This window comes from Girardinichthys multiradiatus, chromosome 19 (genome assembly GCF_021462225.1).
Source record: "Girardinichthys multiradiatus isolate DD_20200921_A chromosome 19, DD_fGirMul_XY1, whole genome shotgun sequence".
NCBI lineage: Eukaryota > Metazoa > Chordata > Actinopteri > Cyprinodontiformes > Goodeidae > Girardinichthys > Girardinichthys multiradiatus.
In genome coordinates, this window is record NC_061811.1 from 3633566 (window position 1) to 3653529 (window position 19964).

The 19964-nt window shown below is 43.2% G+C and overlaps 1 protein-coding gene across 2 annotated transcripts in view; it reads right to left on the reverse strand.

The window, feature by feature from the left end:
* luzp1 (leucine zipper protein 1) overlaps positions 1 to 19964 on the reverse strand; it is a 55892-nt gene that overhangs the window by 4976 nt on the left and 30952 nt on the right. For both annotated transcript variants that reach the window (XM_047345488.1, XM_047345489.1), the window contains 5 exons: positions 16281 to 16630; positions 11280 to 13518; positions 8811 to 9379; positions 8556 to 8732; positions 21 to 302 (listed from right to left, as the gene is read on the reverse strand). In XM_047345488.1, coding sequence (XP_047201444.1) covers positions 57 to 302; positions 8556 to 8732; positions 8811 to 9379; positions 11280 to 13518; positions 16281 to 16412 — 3363 coding nt within the window. In that variant the 5' untranslated portion in view covers positions 16413 to 16630 and the 3' untranslated portion in view covers positions 21 to 56. The remainder of the gene's footprint in view (positions 1 to 20; positions 303 to 8555; positions 8733 to 8810; positions 9380 to 11279; positions 13519 to 16280; positions 16631 to 19964) is intronic.

The window sequence follows — 19964 nt, forward strand, 5'->3', positions numbered from 1 at the left end:
CAGCGGTTGTCTCCTCCTACCTGCTTCCTGCTTTCGGGAAGTCAGACACGTCCTGCCTAATGAGGTTCTGATTGACAGTGGCTCCACAGTTTGTTTCCCGCTCCGGTCCTCCCCTCGGCCCTGGTCCCTGATCCTTGGCCTCGGCTGGACCACAACTCCCCTCCTCTGGACGAGGCTCCGGTCATCTTGGTCAACCGGTCACAGGAGCTCCCCAGGTGCTGCTGGTCGCCGGGGGGTGGGTGCCGTCTCCAAGAGGCCGGGCTGAGGCAAGGATTAGCAGTGGCGTCCAAGTTATCTTTAGCCTGGATAAAAGAACATTGAAGATGGGAAAAAAGTTGAAACTCTGCCTGATTTAATGGGTGGTTTTGTTTAAGCAGACTGGAACATAAAAAACTGAAACATGTAGAGGACTCTTTTTGTTGGGACACTTCTCATATGTGGCTATTAAATACATGCTGTTTGGTGTGTGATAGAGAAAGTCTGCCATGCGAAAAATTCCCAACCAGAAACCCCAAACATACCCCAAGCTGAGAGATTTATCATTCTGGTGGGCTGACTAGAAAATAAAGCCCAAGTTACTAGCTTGTGGTGGCTGCCTCGGCACGTTCCCTCTCATAGCCTCAGTAACCCTGCTGCAGGAAAGGGAGAGTAAGATGACGATGCAGTTCCAAAAGCACACAGAAACAGCAGCCCGCTCCTGTAATTTCAGCTTTTAAAAAAAAGCACCATAATTAGTGACATTTGGTGGGCTGGAGCTGGCTGCCGGTGCCGTTTTAGAACGCATTCTCACTAATTGGCTTTAATGGAGCCCCGCTGGCCGGCCTTTCTCGGTCTCCAGGGGTAACAGACAGGAAACGAGTCACCGACCAGCGACCAGAGTGGGTGTGATCAGCGTGGCCACTTCCTGCTGCAACCGCTGAGGGAGGAAACAAGAGACAGGAATTTTCTCCTTCTTTGGTAAGCAAAAGCTGCTGATCCAACAACCTAAGGCTGACCTGCGTTTTGCAACACATTGCAGAAGAAAGGAAAACCTTTTATACAGCGTCTTGCTAAAGTTTTTACACCCTTTAACTTTCCACATTCTGTCAAGTTTCAACCACAAACTTCCATGCATTTAAATTAGATTTTATGTGACACACCAACACAAAGTAGTGCACAATTGTCAAGAAGAATGAGAAATGGATTTTAAAAACATTTTTACAAATACAAATCTAAAAAGTGTGGCATGCATATATATTTCAGCTTCCTCTACTCTGATACCCCTGGAATAAAATCCAGCTCAACAAACTGATTTTAGAAGTCAGCTACTATGCATCTAACATAGTAGCACTTTGCATTACCCTGAACTCACCATCCCGACGGTTCAACACGGTGATGGAAGTATAATGCTGTGGGGATGCTTTACTTCACCAGGGACAGGGAAACTGGTCAAAGTTGATAGGAAGATGGAAGGAACTAAATCCAGGACATTGTTGGAAGAAAACCTGGTAGAGGCTGGGGAGCTAGAAATACAGTGGAATGTTTTAGATCAAAGCAGATTCATGCGTTAGAATGGCCTAGTCAAAGTCCAAACCAAAATCCAGCTGAGAATATTCAATTCTACAATCATGTAAATTGAAGACTTGCTGTACCTGTATGATACCCACCCTAATTAGCTCGTTTCTGCTGTATCTCCTGCCCAAAAACAATAAAACCAGGGTGAAAAAAAACTGAGCTTAATCTATTAGTTGGATGGTTTAAGTTCTTACATTTAAATGACCTAGTCCAGGGATGAGCAACGTTTTCATTTCAAAGAGCCACTTCTGCCCCCAATGCTCCAAAATTAAAATTGGTCTAGATGTAAAAAAAGATTGATTTTAAAACCATGGTATTGAAATAGATCTATCTGTTAGATGTGATATTTCAATACCAACTTAAAGAAGTTAAAATAATGCATAAAATATCTGGTTGAGTGTAACCGGATCATAATCCAAATCAAGTTCTCACTTCTGTTTTTTATTATTATTTTTGACATTTTCCTTTTCTTGAAAAATTACTGAAATTGCTTTATTGTCCGGTGCTACCCTGCAGCACCTTCCATTCAAGCAAACGCTTGATTTAATGTTAGTGGAGGTCAAACCTTCAGTAGCAGCTAGGAGAGCAGGTGCCAGTAAAATAAATGGAAGAGAAACATCAACCTGTGATTGAATGATTGAAAACCAGCAGAACTGGAAAAACAGACTTTCACCACCAAGCTGCATCTGAACACATCTAGTTTCATTTCTCTGAAATTAATTTTATAAATACAAGACAATGAAGAGAGAAACGTTTGGGACAGACGGAGACAGAGACCCAGGATGAGAAGGTGTGAGAAGATTAACGTTTAGAGAGATTCACCATTGTTGCCGCTTTAAGGAATCGGCTCTTCTGTCTAGTTGGTAAATATTAAACCACAGACAGTGAAGGAAAGACGAGCAGCATGTTGGAGCTCCTGTTAAACAAATTACATCCCTGCTTTAAATCTGTCTGCTCTCCTCCTCACCGGTGTTAAGGAATGGTGCTGCGCTGCCAATCCAAACTCTTGAATCTGCCTTTCTACACGACAATACTCTCCACTCTCCAGCTGAAATGCACACTGGTCAGGTGATCGAACATTTAAATGAGTCGGTTCTGACCTACATCCGAACAAAGGGGAACCAATCGGGTTGTGTGGGTCACACTGAGAGCTGCATGTTTTCAGATGGGGGAAGGGGAGGGGGGACTACAATGAGGTATGGGGTGACCGCTTAAAAACAACAAATCTCCACAGACAGCAGTTTAGCATGCTGTAACTGTGCATATTAAGGGACAGTTGAGTGGAAGGAAAAACAAGAATGGGGGACCTACAGCATTTACAGAACTGTGAAGCAAAGCCCATTAAAAGTTCTTTCCCGATCTGTTTGAAACCCACAGAATGGTCCCAGCTGCAATCTCCTCCTCACAGTCAGGAAAATCTCCTGGACCAGAAGGTCTTCCCACCGCTCCCCTCCATACAGCTCAAGCTCCCAAGATCCAGCGCTCTGATCCAGAATCAGAGTAACACATTTGATAAGATCTGGAGCTGTTCTTGATGTACAGGTCCTTCTCAAAAAATTAGCATATTGTGATAAAGTTCATTATTTTCCATAATGTCATGATGAAAATTTAACATTCATATATTTTAGATTCATTGCACACTAACTGAAATATTTCAGGTCTTTTATTGTCTTAATACGGATGATTTTGGCATACAGCTCATGAAAACCCAAAATTCCTATCTCACAAAATGAGCATATCATTAAAAGGGTCTCTAAACGAGCTATGAACCTAATCATCTGAATCAACGAGTTAACTCTAAACACCTGCAAAAGATTCCTGAGGCCTTTATAACTCCCAGCCTGGTTCATCACTCAAAACCCCAATCATGGGTAAGACTGCCGACCTGACTGCTGTCCAGAAGGCCACTATTGACACCCTCAAGCAAGAGGGTAAGACACAGAAAGACATTTCTGAACGAATAGGCTGTTCCCAGAGTGCTGTATCAAGGCACCTCAGTGGGAAGTCTGTGGGAAGGAAAACGTGTGGCAGAAAACGCTGCACAACAAGAAGAGGTGACCGGACCCTGAGAAAGATTGTGGAAAAGGGCCGATTCCAGACCTTGGGGGACCTGAGGAAGCAGTGGACTGAGTCTGGAGTAGAAACATCCAGAGCCACCGTGCACAGGCGTGTGCAGGAAATGGGCTACAGGTGCCGCATTCCCCAGACCTGGGCTACAGAGAAGCAGCACTGGACTGTTGCTCAGTGGTCCAAAGTACTTTTTTCAGATGAAAGCAAATTCTGCATGTCATTCAGAAATCAAGGTGCCAGAGTCTGGAGGAAGACTGGGGAGAAGGAAATGCCAAAATGCCAGAAGTCCAGTGTCAAGTACCCACAGTCAGTGATGGTCTGGGGTGCCGTGTCAGCTGCTGGTGTTGGTCCACTGTGTTTTATCAAGGGCAGGGTCAATGCAGCTAGCTATCAGGAGATTTTGGAGCACTTCATGCTTCCATCTGCTGAAAAGCTTTATGGAGATGAAGATTTCATTTTTCAGCACGACCTGGCACCTGCTCACAGTGTCAAAACCACTGGTAAATGGTTTACTGACCATGGTATCACTGTGCTCAATTGGCCTGCCAACTCTCCTGACCTGAACCCCATAGAGAATCTGTGGGATATTGTGAAGAGAACGTTGAGAGACTCAAGACCCAACACTCTGGATGAGCTAAAGGCCGCTATCGAAGCATCCTGGGCCTCCATAAGACCTCAGCAGTGCCACAGGCTGATTGCCTCCATGCCACGCCGCATTGAAGCAGTCATTTCTGCAAAAGGATTCCCGACCAAGTATTGAGTGCATAACTGTACATGATTATTTGAAGGTTGACGTTTTTTGTATTAAAAACACTTTTCTTTTATTGGTCGGATTAAATATGCTAATTTTGTGAGATAGGAATTTTGGGTTTTCATGAGCTGTATGCCACAATCATCCGTATTAAGACAATAAAGGACCTGAAATATTTCAGTTAGTGTGCAATGAATCTAAAATATATGAATATTAAATTTTCATCATTACATTATAGAAAATAATTAACTTTATCACAATATGCTAATTTTTTGAGAAGGACCTGTATAAATCTTTGAGTGCTGCTGCAGGATCATCTGACCCGTTTCATGAGTGTGGTCATCTGGTTCGTTTCAGAACTAGATCGTTCTAAAACATCCAGCTCAACAGTGATTGGCACCACCTGAATGACACGTATCAAGTAACAGACTACATACAGTCACCGGCCACTTTATTAGGTACACCTGTTCAGAAACAGCAAATCAGCCAATCACATGGCAGCAACTAGATGTGGTGAAGATGACTTGGTGAAGTTCAAACTGAGCATCAGAGGTGAAAGAAAGAGGATTTATGTGACCCTGAACATGGGACAGTTATTGGTACCAGATGGGCTGGTCTGAGTGTTTCAGAACCTGCTGAAATCAGCTGATTCTAACACCTTTATTTCTTGAAAATTCACAGAGAATTTGTCTGTGCTCCAGCTTGTCTGATTATTTTGTATTAAATGAAAAACCTGAGTGAGAGAGCTTCCTGTAACAGAAACACATGCAGACAAACATTATGAGAGCTTAAATATAAAAGTACAGACGAAAAGCTGGAAGTTGGCTCAGCGTTTGCTAGCCTGGCTCTTTTTACCAGCACCCTCCACCTGCATCTTACACAGCTTTATTCATCCAGTCTTTCAAGAAATTGATTTTATTCAGACCACCAAAATGTTCCTGAAGTCCAAACCCCACACAATGGGCTCAGCTCCAACCTACGCCTCAAAGCCCATCAATGTTTGGAAGGATTATTTTGCACTGCGGCAGTTTCTGCTTGTAAGTGCTGTCCAAGCTGACAGAAAGACGGAGCTTATCCACCACATCAGAGGAGGAGCCCCTGAGCTCAGACCTCTGGGTTGATCAGGACTGTCCTGTGGGAAGAATGTCAGAAACAGATCACTACATTTATTGGCTCAAAAACATCCAATACGAGGGGTGAATGGAGGTCATGTGGCGGAACTGAGCAATCACAGACCCGACTGAAATCGTCAGTCATCTGAGGCCTTGATGACAAACTAAGCATCTTCAACAAAACAAAAGACCCTGAAGCTCTAATCAACAATCAGTGATGAAAGGCAGCATTAAAGGGCTGAGGCTCAGGGTTAAATAGATGGTATTAAACCCAATGATGCTAACAAGTGGGAGGAGTATCTGGGAAATCACAGTTTAGGCCATGAAAGCTGCTGTGTTAATGTCATGTTTTATCCAACAATTAACGCTTTATGCATGTATATACGCCAACTACTTCCTGAAAAACAGTACACTGTCTGGTTGAGACAACAGACTGGAGAATTTAGGGAGACAATGTTTGTATCCCAGCTCCCCGTGTATTTAACAGGTGGTAGAACAAAGAAGCATACAGAGAAAAATGGATTACGTCTTTCTTCGAGAGAAACAAAGTTTTTAGGTTGATTACCATCGACCTTCATTTTATCTTTATCTAAAGACGAAAGCCACAACATAACACTGCCACTACCATGTTTCACTGTGAGGACGGTGATGTGCACTTAGTTTTCGGCCACAAACCGTTTGACAAGGAGGCCAAAAGTTTAACTTTGGTTTTGATCTGACCAGAGCACCTTCCTTCACATGTTTCTGATGTTCCCTTCGTGACTTGGCTTTCTTCTTGTTATTCTTCCATAAAGGTTAAATTTGCCATCCTGTCAACATATCCTCCCACCTGAGCTGTGCTTCCCTGCAGCTCCTCCAGAGTTATCACAGGCCTCTTGGCTGCTTCTCTGATAAATGTTCTCCTTGTCCCGCTTGTCAATTTAGGAGAATGTCCATGTGTTGTTAGACCTGCAGTTGGTCCATCCTCTCTCCATGTTGAGATGATGGACTGAACAGAGTTCTGGGAGATCTTCACAGCTTGTAGAACCTAACCCTGCTTTAAATGTCTCCACAAGGTTCTCCCTGACCTGTCTGCTTTGTTCCTTGGTCCTCATGATGATGTTTGTTCACAAATGTTCTCCAACAAAACCTCCGAGGCCAGAAACAAAACATCTGCATTCAGACTGAGGTTAAATTAGAGGTAGAGTCTGTTTACTAATGAGGTGAAGGTAACTGGTTGCACAGAAGATAATTTACAGGTATCAAAATTAAAAAGGGGCTGAATACGAATGCACGCCACACTTTCCAGATTTTTATTTATAAAAAGGTCTTATTTTTCTTCCACTATCACCTAAAAAATAAAGTTTGTACATTTTTAAGCACATACGCCAAGAAAGTACAGTGCTATGCCAGAGGTGGAGACAAGGTGTAGCTTAGTGGTGAATCGTTTAATAACGACTTTGATTTGTTAGTATGTGTGAGTAAAGTGAAGTTAACTCAGGATTTCTAAACATTTCTGCTTGTGTTTTTTTTTCCTTTTGGATGTAGAAACATAAAAATGAGGCAGAACCTTAAAGATCAGGACAAATTAACCATTTCACTCACAGAGTGAGAGGAAAAAAAGCTCAGCAGTGGGTTCTAACCCAAACTCAAACCTTTGCAGTTGTTCTGTGAACATCTAGAGGTATGTTTGTGTAAAACAGCATGGCACATGAGCAAAGTTGCAAACCGTCAATTTATGGTACTTATAAACTCCAAAGGTCCATTTTCTTCCCTCTGAGGTTTTCTAACCTTCTTTTCCCACAGTTGGCGTCTTTTTTTTTTACTTCCTTTCTTCTGTGCCCCACCCTGTTCTCTTTGTGTGAACCAGGCAGCAGGAGTGAAGCCTGCAGGAACTCTGTGCTAAGGTTAAAATCACCGAGCCCTGACATGACAGACAAAAAACAAGCTGAGCTTGATGCAAAACAGAACTGCAGCCATTTCTTCTGAACTCATCTGGAAGGTAGAGCTGACTGAGGACGGATCCAGAAAACATCACATAAGACTGGATCATTTTTTCAGTCACACATTAGGGAGCAACAGGCCTTTTAAAATAATTTCTGGTTTAAAAATTATCATAAAAAGTGCAGAAAATCAGAGTCAAAAGGTGGAATTTCACTTATAAAGTTAAACAAAGGTGTTACTGGTATCAAGGTATCCCAGGGCTTTAAAAAGTTACACTTCAACACCCCTAAAATTTCCATATTGCTTTCCTATGGTTTTAATGAGATGCCAGAAAGCGATTTATCCTACTATATGGAATAACTCGGTGGTGCTCCTCCCCCACCTGTTGTTGTGCATTCCCAGTCAGCTGGCCAAAAGAAGGTTCCTACATCTTTCTTCCACTCAAAACTAAACCACAGTGTAAAGGAACGCCTTTCATTACATTCATTAGGCTCAGCGTTCATTAACACAAGACACACTGCAGACGTCAGGCTACGAGCCACATTTCTGTTAACTGCAGGCTCGGCCCGAGTAAATGTGGTTAATTAATACTGAGCTCCAGGCGGCTAACTGCTAGATGACTGTACAAGAGCCCTTATGCAGAAAATGCATTAAGCCTTCAGAGTCGCCTTCAAAATAAAAGCCAGTTTTTCTAAATATGAGCAGTAATTTCTGATTTGTGCTCAGAAATAACACTATTTATTCGGGCTGGTTGAGGACATCTGAAGAGCCAGATGTGGCTAGGTCTGGTTTGGTGCTGCCACTGAGAAAACCCGATCCCTTCTGCGCTTCAGTTTAGACCTAGACTCCACTAAAAGCATCTGCCTGGATGATCCCAGGGATATTTAGGTTGAATAACTGGGTTAATTTAAAACCAAGTCTTGAAATCAGGCAGCAAATTGGCTAAAACTGATGGGATGTAGTATTTGCTGCAGCATTCAATGCTAACATGCTGGACAGTGAGCTGCATTAGTTCAATCTAGAGGTGATGAAGGGATTCATTTGATTTTTTAGAATGTCTTGATGGAAGATAAGTTGTCAAGCAGTGAGGATCTCCCCCGACCCATTCCTGTATTAATGAACCAACCCATATGGACCTGACCTACCAGTGGTTGCTGTGAGTACGATCGGCTCCAGGACTGGGAAGTAACTGGCGCGTGGGGTATGGTCCTTCCCAAAAATCCTGTTTCCATAGTGGGAGACTCCAAGCTCCTGTCTCTGCGAAGCATCACTTCATCTGCTTCTTTAGTGCTCGTCACACTGTTGTACCTACGCATGTACACCTAAGACACACAACAGGACTCAACATGCATTCTGGGTAAAGATCGGTCCTTTCCGAGAAAACTGTCTCATTCGCTCACCTCTGCTGGCTTAGTTCCTTTCTGGGCCGTTACGCCTGCAGCATTCTTCACAGTTTCCTCTGTGTCAAAGGTGGTTGCACGATACGCTCTCCATGTTGTTGCAGCCTCTGCTTCATCTTCAGACCCACCATCCCTTAATGCCTTGCTCCCCACTCGTCCTCGACCCGCCTCGTCCACCGATGCGGCGCCTCTGTTCCTCCATGTGCTCCTCACCGTCACATTCCTCATGTCTGATAAGGTGTCGTCCTGGGAGGGCTCGGTTTGTCTCTGGCTTCTCCAGCTGGTCACCGTGGTTGTGCTGCTGCCGCTCTCGAAACCCGACTCTGTGTCGTTGAAGTCTGCGAAGGCGTTGTCCGAGGAGTGGTGTCGGGCGCTGCTGCGTTGGTGGCCCACCAGGCTGCTGGTGGTCTCCACCCTGGAGGTGTGGTGGAGTTTGGACTTCGTTGTTGCGTCGCTGTGGTCGGCATCGCCACAGTCCTGGTCTTGGCATGGCCGCAATGGGATTTCACTTTTGGATATGGAGATCTCATACGGGACAGAAATGCTACCGCGGTGGTCACTGCTGGGTCCTGGAAAGGAGCAGAGCCAAAGAAAATCAGAATGCAATTAATTATAATAATAATAATAATAATAATGATAATAATAATTATATATAAATAAACAAATAAGTAAATGCCTGCAGTGCCTTGTGAAAGTATTTGGCCCCCTTGAACTTTTCAACCTCTTGCCATATTTCAGGCTTCAAACATAAAAATATAAAATTCAAATTTTTTGTGAAGAATCAACAACAAGTGGGACATAATCGTGACGTGGAATGAAATTTATTGGATGTGTCAAACGTTTTTAACAAATTAAAAACTGAAAAGTGGGGCGTGTAATATTATTCGGCCCCCTTGCATTAATACTTTGTAGCGCCACCCTTTGCTCCAATTACAGCTGCAAGTCTCTTGGGGTTTGTCTCTATCAGTTTTCACATCGAGAGACTGAAATTCTTGCCCATTCTTCCTTGCAAAACAGCTGGAGCTCACTGAGGTTGGATGGAGAGCGTTCATGAACATCAGTCTTCAGCTCTTTCCACAGATTCTTGATTGGATTCAGGTCTGGACTTTGACTAGGCCATTCCAACACCTGGATACGTTTATTTATGAACCATTTCATTGTAGATTTGGCTTTATGTTTTGGATCATTGTCTTGTTGGAAGATAAATCTCCGTCCCAGTCTCAGGTCTCTTGCAGACTCCAACAGGTTTTCTTCCAGAATGGTTCTGTATTTGGCCCCATCCATCTTCCCATCAATTTTGACCATCTTCCCTGTCCCTGCTGATGAAAAGCAGGCCCAAACCATGATGCTGCCACCACCATGTTTGACAGTGGGGATGGTGTGTTCAGGGTGATGAACTGTGTTGCTTTTACACCAAACATATCGTTTTGCATTGTGGCCAAACAGTTTGATTTTGGTTTCATCTGACCAGAGCACCTTCTTCCACATGTTTGGTGTGTCTCCCAGGTGGCTTGTGGCAAACTTTAAACGAGACTTTTTATGGATATCTTTGAGAAATGGCTTTCTTCTTGCCACTCTTCCATAAAGGCCAGATTTGTGCAGTGTACGACTGATTGTTGTCCTATGGACAGACTCTCCCACCTCAGCTGTAGATCTCTGCAGTTCATCCAGAGTGATCATGGGCCTCTTGGCTGCATCTCTGATCAGTCTTCTCCTCGTTCGAGATGAAAGTTTAGAGGAACGGCCGGGTCTTGGTAGATTTGCAGTGGTCTGATACTCCTTCCATTTCAATATGATTGCTTGCACAGTGCTCCTTGGGATGTTTAAAGCTTGGGAAATCTTTTTGTATCCAAATCCAGCTTTAAACTTCTCCACCACAGTATCTCAGACCTGCCTGGTGTGTTCCTTGGTCTTCATGATGCTCTCTGCGCTTTGAACAGAACCCTGAGACTATCACAGAGCAGGTGCATTTATACGGAGACTTGATTACACACAGGTGGATTCTATTTATCATCATCAGTAATTTAGGACAACATTGGATCATTCAGAGATCCTCACTGAACTTCTGGAGTGAGTTTGCTGCACTGAAAGTAAAGGGGCCGAATAATATTGCACGCCCCACTTTTCAGTTTTTTATTTGTTAAAAAAGTTTGACACAATAAACTTCATTCCACTTCACGATTGTGTCCCACTTGTTGTTGATTCTTCACAAAAAATTTGGATTTTATATTTTTATGTTTGAAGCCTGAAATGTGGCAAGAGGTTGAAAAGTTCAAGGGGGCCGAGTACTTTCGGAAGGCACTGTATATATATATTTAGATAGATTTCTTTGTCAATGAGTCAAAATAAAATAACAACAATAGGTAGACAATAATAAAATAATAATAATAGTTTTTTTTCTGATAATGCTGGTTATTAACCATGTGTCTTTTGCAACAGACATTTCCATGAACCAGTCTCTGCACCCACCTATAAGGATGTTGCTTGTCGAAGTGTGGCGCTCCTTCACAGGAAAAGGTTCGCTGGATAAGCTGCTGCTGCGACTGCTTGTTCTCGAAGAGCTCGGGTCATTGGGGTAGATGGTTATGCTGCTGGTCATTTTGCTGGTGGTGGTCACAACTGGCTTGGCGGAGATCTTGGGTTTGCCATTTGTTGATAAGGATTCTGAATTCATGACTTCTTTCCTGTCGATCTCAATGATTGCAGGCTTAATGACGGCTTTTGACCTCAGAGCCTCGCGGGGGCTGCACACTCTCTGGATCTCAATCGATGACGGAGAATGAACGGGAGCATGGTGGCCTCCATCGGAAGGCGGCGCCCTGGTGTGCAGCTCCTCGTCAAAGGAGCTCCTGGAAGAAGACCCCTCCGAGTTCGAGTCATGGATGTGAGGGTATCTGGTGTACCTGGAGGTTGCCGTCCTGCTGCTCACAGATGTACTAATTGTCTCAGTCACCGGTTCTACTTCTGAGGGCCTTGAGCCAATAGATTCAGTTTCAGAAGCAGATGAATGACTGTCTGAGCCGTGGTCGTTGGGCAGCAGTGGAGCCATGTGAGATCTGTAGGCTGTGAATGATCCATTAGCTTTGGACAGGGTGGATGCCGAAGACGAGGAGACGGATTCCTGAATAGTGTCTCCTGGTTCCGGATCAGAGGCAGACACCGCCTCCTTGTCGAGTGCAGACATGGTGTTCATGCTAACGTAGGTCTCAGGCACAGCATCAGAGTTGTTTGATTCACTATCACTGCCGATGTAGAGTTTAGAAAACTTCTCCCTGTTTTTAATCTCTGCGTCTGTCTGTTTGAGCATCGTTCTCAGGGACTTCTGCTCATTAGCAGCTGGAGGGTAGCGGCTCAGGACGGACACTTTTTTACCATCAGAAGTTGATTTCGAATATCCATAAGTGGCTCCTTTAGGCCTTTCCTCAAAGAGTCGTGCCGTGACTTCTTTATCAGATGAACTCGTAGCAGGTAGGGTTTTGGGTGTCCTTCTGCTCCTCAGAGCAGGACTTGGAGTTCTCCTTACAGCCTTTGGAGAACTCTCCTCGGAATGGCTGAGCTCTTGGCCTCTCAGTTTGGTTTCTCTCCTGTGCTGAGGAGAGAGCTCCCTGTTCCTGTGCTTCGGAGAGCTTGGCTCTGAAAAAGCTGCAGAACTTTTAAATTTAGGCTTCTCATGCCTGAAACCTCCCTTTGAAACTAACTCCTCGTTCTCAGCCTTCCCGTTCTCCAGGACCTTCACTTGGTTTCCGTTCCCATGTTTTTCCACGTTACCGATTCCTTTTCCCCCAATTCCAGTTTTTCCACACAGCTGCGTCCTGAGCTGCTCCACCTGTTCGCTCAGTTGACAGGCTCGTTTTTGTTCCACTTGAAACTTCTCATGAAGCTCACTGTTCTTGAACTGGGTATTCTTCAGATCTTCCTCCACTACCTCAAGCTGCTTGAGGCGGTTCTTTAACTTCTCTACTTCCTGAGTGAGCTCCTTTACCTTGTTGTCCTCCTCCTGCAAGCCTTCAAGACTGCTGTCCTTCTTAATCTCAGACTTATTGACTATGCTGAGTTTCTCATCAGCTAGCTTCAGGTAGTCCAGGTTCTTCTTCCCAACCAGTTTACTTGTGAAGAGTGCAGTGGAGGACAGTTCGTCCTCAATTCTTGAACTCATGAAATCTGCACGGCCCGGGTCTGTCATTCCAAAGCGGTTCTTTTTTTCTTCTGAGAGCTTCTGAATGATCTTCTCATCCTCTCTTTGCTTCTCCAACAGCCTCTTACGCTCACTGACAAACGCCTGGGTAAAGGCCTTGAGCTTCTCGATCTCTTTAGCCAGAGCCTGCTCTGCTTTGTCCAGCTTCGTCTCAGAACCATCGACCTCCTTCAAGCGTGCTTTGAGCATTTCCAACTCTGAGGAGAGCTTCTTGGTGAGGTTCTTCTCCTCGTTGAGATTGAGGCAGAGCTGGCTGCAGTCCGACTTGCTTTTAGCAAAGGCTTCTTCCAGTTTCTCCAGTTCAGCCATCCTCCGCTGAAGATGCTCAATCTCTCCCTTTAGTTCCTTCGTGAGGTTTTCCTCTTCTTCCAGTTTCTCTCGAACTGTGCGACACAAGTCCTCAGCTTTGCGTACCTCCTCATCCTTGCCCTGGATCTTCAGAAGACGTTTCCTTAGGGCCTCCACATCGCCCAGCAGGGATGAGTTACTGCCCTCTGCCTGGATGATCTTGTCCTAAAGAGGAGTGAGTTCATTAATGATTTTGTCTTTAATATCCTAAAAGCTTCAGTTCAATTCCTCCCTTCCTATTCCCATTTTTTCTCAATAAACCAACCATCTCATTTCCACTTATTTAACTCAAGAGATCCAAGAGACGTCCGATTTTATTTTCGGCGTGTTCGCTGGCTGGAGCTCAAATTTGCCAGAAGTTAAATAAGCCTAAAGCAGCTAAGCTAACCAAAAACTGACACATTTATCAGTTATAAGAATAATCATTTTTGTCCCACATTGATCTTAACAACAACTAAACAGTAAAAAGAGCAAATGCACTGAATTTCCAGTCATTCTGATCACTCAAAGCGCTGGAGCCACATTCACCCAATCGTCACTCACAAATGTGCACACATTCATACACCTATCCTTAAGCAACTCAGTGTAAAGTGCCTTGCCCAGGGGCACATCGACATACAGTACAGACCAAACGTTTGGACACACCTTCTCATTCAAAGAGTTTTCTTTATTTTCATGAGTATGAATATTGTAGCTTCACACTGAATGCATCAAAACTATGAATTAACTCATGTGGAATTATATACTGAACAAAACATTGTGAAACAACTGAAAATATGTCTTATATTCTAGGTTCTTCAAAGTAGCCACCTTTTGCTTTGATTACTGCTCCACACACTCTTGGCATTCTGTTGATGAGCTTCAAGAGGTAGTCACCTGAAATGGTTTTCACTTCACAGGTGTGCCCTGTCAGGTTTAATAAGCCTTATAAATGGCATTGGGACCATCAGTTGTGTTGTGCAGGAGGTGGATACAGTACACAGCTGATAGTCCTACTGAATATACTGTTAGAATTTGTATTATGGGAAGAAAAAAGCAGCTAAGTAAAGAAAAATGAGTGGCCATCATTACTTTAAGAAATGAAGGTCAGTCAGTCCAAACAATTGGGAAAACTTTGAAAGTGTCCCCAAGTGCAGTCGCAAAAACCATCAAGCGCTACAAAGAAACTGGCTCACATGACGACCGCCCCAGGAAAGGAAGACCAAGAGTCACCTCTGCTGCAGATGATAAGTTCATCCGAGTCACCAGCCTCAGAAATCACAGGTTAACAGCAGCTCAGATTAGAGAACAGGTCAATGCCACACAGAGTTCTAGCAGCAGACACATCTCTAGAACAACTGTTAAGAGGAGACTGTGTGAATCAGGCCTTCATGGTAAAATAGCTGCTAGGAAACCACTGCTGAGGACAGTCAACAAGCAGAAGAGACTTGTTTGGACTAAAGAACACAAGGAATGGACATTAGACCAGTGGAAATCTGTGCTTTGGTCTGATGAGTCCAAGTTTGAGATCTTTGGTTCCAACCATCGTGTCTTTGTGCGGCGCAGAAGAGGTGAATGGATGGCCTCTACATGACTGGTTCCCACCGTGAAGCATGGAGGAGGAGGTGTGATGGTGTGGGTGTGCTTTGCTGGTGACACTGTTGGGGATTTATTCAAAATTGAAGGCATACTGAACCAGCATGGCTACCACAGCATCTTGCAGCAGCATGCTATTCCATCCGGTTTGGGTTTAGTTGGACCATAATTTATTTTTCAACAGGACAATGACCCCAAACACACCTCCAGGCTGTGTAAGGTCTATTTGAGAGTGATGGGGTGCTGCGCCAGATGACCTGGCCTCCACAGTCACCGGACCTGAACCCAATCGAGATGGTTTGGGTGAGTTGGACCACAGAGTGAAGGCAAAGGGCCAACAAGTGCTAAGCATCTCTGGGAACTCCTTCAAGACTGTTGGAAAACCATTTCAGGTGACTACCTCTTGAAGCTCATCAACAGAATACCAACAGTGTGTGGAGCAGTAATCAAAGCAAAAGGAGGCTACTTTGAAGAACCTAGAATATAAGACATATTTTCAGTTGTTTCACAATGTTTTGTTCAGTATATAATTCCACATGTGTTAATTCATAGTTTTGATGCCTTCAGTGTGAAGCTACAATATTCATAGTCATGAAAATAAAGAAAACTCTTTGAATGAGATGGTGTGTCCAAACCTTTGGTCTGTACTGTATGTCAGGAGGAAGCTGGAATCAAACCCAGAACTTTGTGATTGCAAGACCACTTCTCCCACTGAGCCTCCCCCAGATGCATTCATGTATTACAGATTTTCATTTTGGGCAACTAGCAAACAAGTGGGAGAAAGTAAACATATTGGCCTTTGAAGGGTTAAACTCCCCAAAAACTATAGATATATGAATATGTCAGCTGAGGCAGTTTGAAAAGACTGACTTATTGAATATGCAGAATGATAACATCCAATATTTTTACAGCAGTTTTTGGGGAAAATAAATTTTTTTATCTGACATGGCAGAAAAACCAATGATGCACAAAAATCAATATTGTTGCTTTAATAAAAAACTGCTAACGACCTTTAATGATTTAAAAGCCCGGAAACCTCATTTATTATTTGACATTAATGACGTAAATTTAAAAAATGAAACAAGTTTAAATTTGGGATGATTTGTACTGAGAAATAAATGTATTTTGATTTTAAAGGACACGTATTAATTACTGAAGTTCAATATTTTCATGAATTATAAAAGATAAATAATCTTGCGTATAGTTAAATTTAATTAAATACGTTGTGGTTAATTAAAACCAATCTATTTGTTTTGGTTCTGATCCCTGTACAACACGACCATAACTACTAAATCACAGCATGACCTGAATCGGCTCTAAACATCTTCACAGACATCAGGACTGATACTAACCTGCAGGTCAAGCAGCTCATCCTCAGACTTCTGCAGCTTATGAGTCGCTTCTTCCAGTTCGTCCAGTCTTCTGCCGAGACTCTGCAGCTTGTGCCGTAGGTGGCGGTGCGTCATGTCTTTATGATCCGACATGGCTGCAAACTTTAGAATGGGATTGGTTGGTTTGGTTTTCGACGTCCAGGTTATTTGCTAGCAGAGTTTTGGAACTTCCACATCTGTGTGGCAATGATAGCAAGACCTAAAAGTGCTCTTCTGGTCTTCTTGTCAGCCTGTCTTGTTGCGGTTGTCTAACTGTATGTTTAGGTCTCCAAAATTGCCTCCAAATGGTGTTTAGCAGATAAATCTGTCATCTGTAGGAGAGAAAGAGGAAATGATACTTAGTCATTCATGATTTGTCAATGACAGTTAGCATTCCCAAAGGTAGATACGTAGAAGCGGAAATGAGTCAAGAGTGCCTGACTGTACCATGTTTTATACCAAATCACTAAAAAATAAATAAAGTTCAAATAAAATCACACCCTCGTCTGGAACATTTCCCACAGGTTTTACAATAATACTGAATAATTAAGTGATCTCTGTTCGTTCATACAAACATGTTGGATGACGGCTGGGGCTCTGAAAAATACACTACCGCTCAAAGGTTTTACAACACCTTTCTTACTTAATAGGTCTCTTTATTTTCATGACTATTCAAATTGTAGATTCTCACCAGAGACAACAAACCTGTGAATGAACACACATAGAATTATGTAGTAAACAAAAAGTGTGAAATAACTCTAAACAGTTTTATACTTTAGATTCTTCCAAATAGCCTCCCTTTGCTCTGATGCCTGCTTTGCTCTCTTGGCGTTTTCTCCGTGAGCTGGTCACCAGAAATGGTTTACCAGAGAGTCTTGAAAGAACTTCACAAAAGTTCATTGAGAGACGGCCAAAGGTTAATATTTCAGTTATCACAGCAAAGGGCGGCTACTTTAAGGAATCTATAAAACATATTTAAAGTTATTTTACAATTTTACATTTGCTACATAATTCCATATGCGTTCATTCAGTGTTTTCATGCCTTCATTGAGAATCTACATACAATATAAATAGTCAAAAACATAAAGAAAACCAATAAATGAGAAAGGCGTTCTAAAACCTTTGATCGGTAGTGTAGGTGTCTAAAGTTTTTACCATCAAGATCAATTCAAGAATTTGATACATGGTTCATATAGATTTTGACAATGTGTAGCTTTTATATCATTTACCTTAAGAGTTATTTACGCTATTTACACTGAAAATTAGCAATGTTGCAATAAATGTTTGGAAAATGTTTCAAACCAAACCATTTTAAGTATCTAATAAGAACACTTTGACTAGGCCATTGTAATAAATGAATCAGCTTTGACCTAAACTGACTCATTGTAGCTCTGGCTGTACATTTAGGGTGATTGTCCTGCTGTAAGATAAACCTCCACCCTAGTCTCCAGTCCTCTGCAGACCAGCTTCCCTGTCTCTGACCAGACTTCTCCACAACATTCTCCCTGACCCGTCTGCTTCGTTCCTTGGTCGTCATGATGCTGGTTGTTCTCTAATGTTCTCTAACAAACCTCTGAGGCAATAAACAGAACATTTGCATTTAAACTGAGGTTAAAATAAACACAGGTGACTTCTGGAGGCAGCTGGTTGCAAACGTAAAAGTCTGTGGCTGTAATTTGACCAAATGCGGAAGAGTTCAGGAGGTGTGAATACTTATGCATTTTTCTTCTTCTGCTTTATATTCCAGCATGCCTCCGTCTTTGCAATAATAAATAGAAAAGTCTCATTATCTGTGGTGTGGTGTGCATTCCTCCTGTCTGTATTTCACCTTGTCTGTCCTTAGCAGGAGCCTGTGTGTGTGTGTGTGTGTGTGTGAGAAGATGGTGGTTTCAGCATAGCTGCACACACTCAGACCCACACGCTTTGTTGTCGTCTTCCTGCTCTTGTATTCCACATCGATCCCTGCCTGCTTCTGCAGACAGCAGCATATCTCAACCCACCACTGTCCTCTGCTGCAGCACCACAGCTTCAGCTTCTACAGTCCCTCAGGACCATCATTAAGGAAGATCAGATGATCAGAACTCCCACCAATAGGAACATTTCAGCTATGGTTGTCCTTTGTCTCGTAAGTCAGGGAGTGGGGTTAGGTTACAGAGAGTTAAGGGTCAACATAAATCTTACAGCCAACACGTGTGTCTCATACATGATTCAGGTAGCTTTCCACATCCTATCATCCCCTTCCCCCATCATTACGCTGAGCTTCTTACATTGACCGCAAAGTAAGAAAGAAATCCATATTGACCTGAAGGTTGGACAACATCTGGGTAGATCATCACTTACTGACCCGCTCCATGACAACTGGCTCCATGTCTCCTCTTTCTCCTGCTTTACAGGGCTTACCCTTCTGAAGCTTAAAACCACAACACAGAAGGAACTCTGCAGCTTCGTTTGACATTTCACTGTTGTGAAGACATCAACAAGCACAGTAAAACTGCATGTATATGAACCATGTGTGCAGAACTTTTTAACATGCCATTAGGGTTTCTTTAAGATTGAATAATATACTTTCTATACTTTTATTTGGTGTTGAAACCAAAGCTGTCTTCCCACAAGTCTTATTAGAAATAAATAAGAGCAATATGCTTTGAACGTACGCATGTCATCGACTACTTTATAACAGAGCCTAATGAGAATCCAAAGGGTTTTAATCAAGTTCGTCTTTCCATGATGTCTGGTGGTTTAGTAACCCTCACACGACGGAGATAAAGTCTTTCCATGGAGGAGGAACAGAGGGGAAAGAGAAAGCAGCCTGTCTTGTTGCCGACCCAAGTGCCAAAAACACCTCTGCATTGGCACTCTTCATCTGTGGAATGTTCTGAGTTGTAGCCCAATATTTTCTTCTGTTGTTTTCAGACAGTTGCTTGGATCCATAATTGTTCCTCCGACTGATCCTCTTCCAGCAGACTAAAAATACAACACGAGATTCTCATAAATCCGTCAAAGAGAGATTTAGTCAGTGGTGGAAAATATTTCAGCTGAGCGCTTCATGACGGCTCCGGGCTGCAGAATGTGGTTCGGCTAAACCAAAGCAGGAATCCTGTTAAACTGTTACCCTGAGTTACAAAACTTAGTAAAAATAACATTTCCCCCGTTACAACCAACAGCTATAATTTTATTTGGATATTGTGTGACACGATGATACAAAGTAGATACAAAGTCAGTCAGTCATTTTCTACCGCTTCTTCCATAGCTGGTTCTCGGGGAAGCTGGTGCCTATCTCCAGCAGTCTATGGGCGAGAGGCGGGGAACACCGGTCGCCAGTCCATCGCAGGGCAACACACAAACAACCATGCACACACTCATTCACACACCTAAAGGCAATTTAGAGAGACCAATTAACCTAACAGGCATGACTTTGGACTGTGGGAGGAAACCAGCATGCACAGGGAGAACATGCAAACTCCATGCAGAAAGACCCCCGGCCAGGAGTCGAACCCAGGACCTTCTTGCTGCAAGACAACAGTGCTACCAACTGCGCTACCATGCTGCCCTAGTTACAAAGTAGTGCCTAATAATATTCAGACTTTTTACCTATAGAGTTCTGTTGCACAGCCCTTCTACTCTGACACGACTAAAATAGGTCCAACTCATTTCCTAATTGTGCTG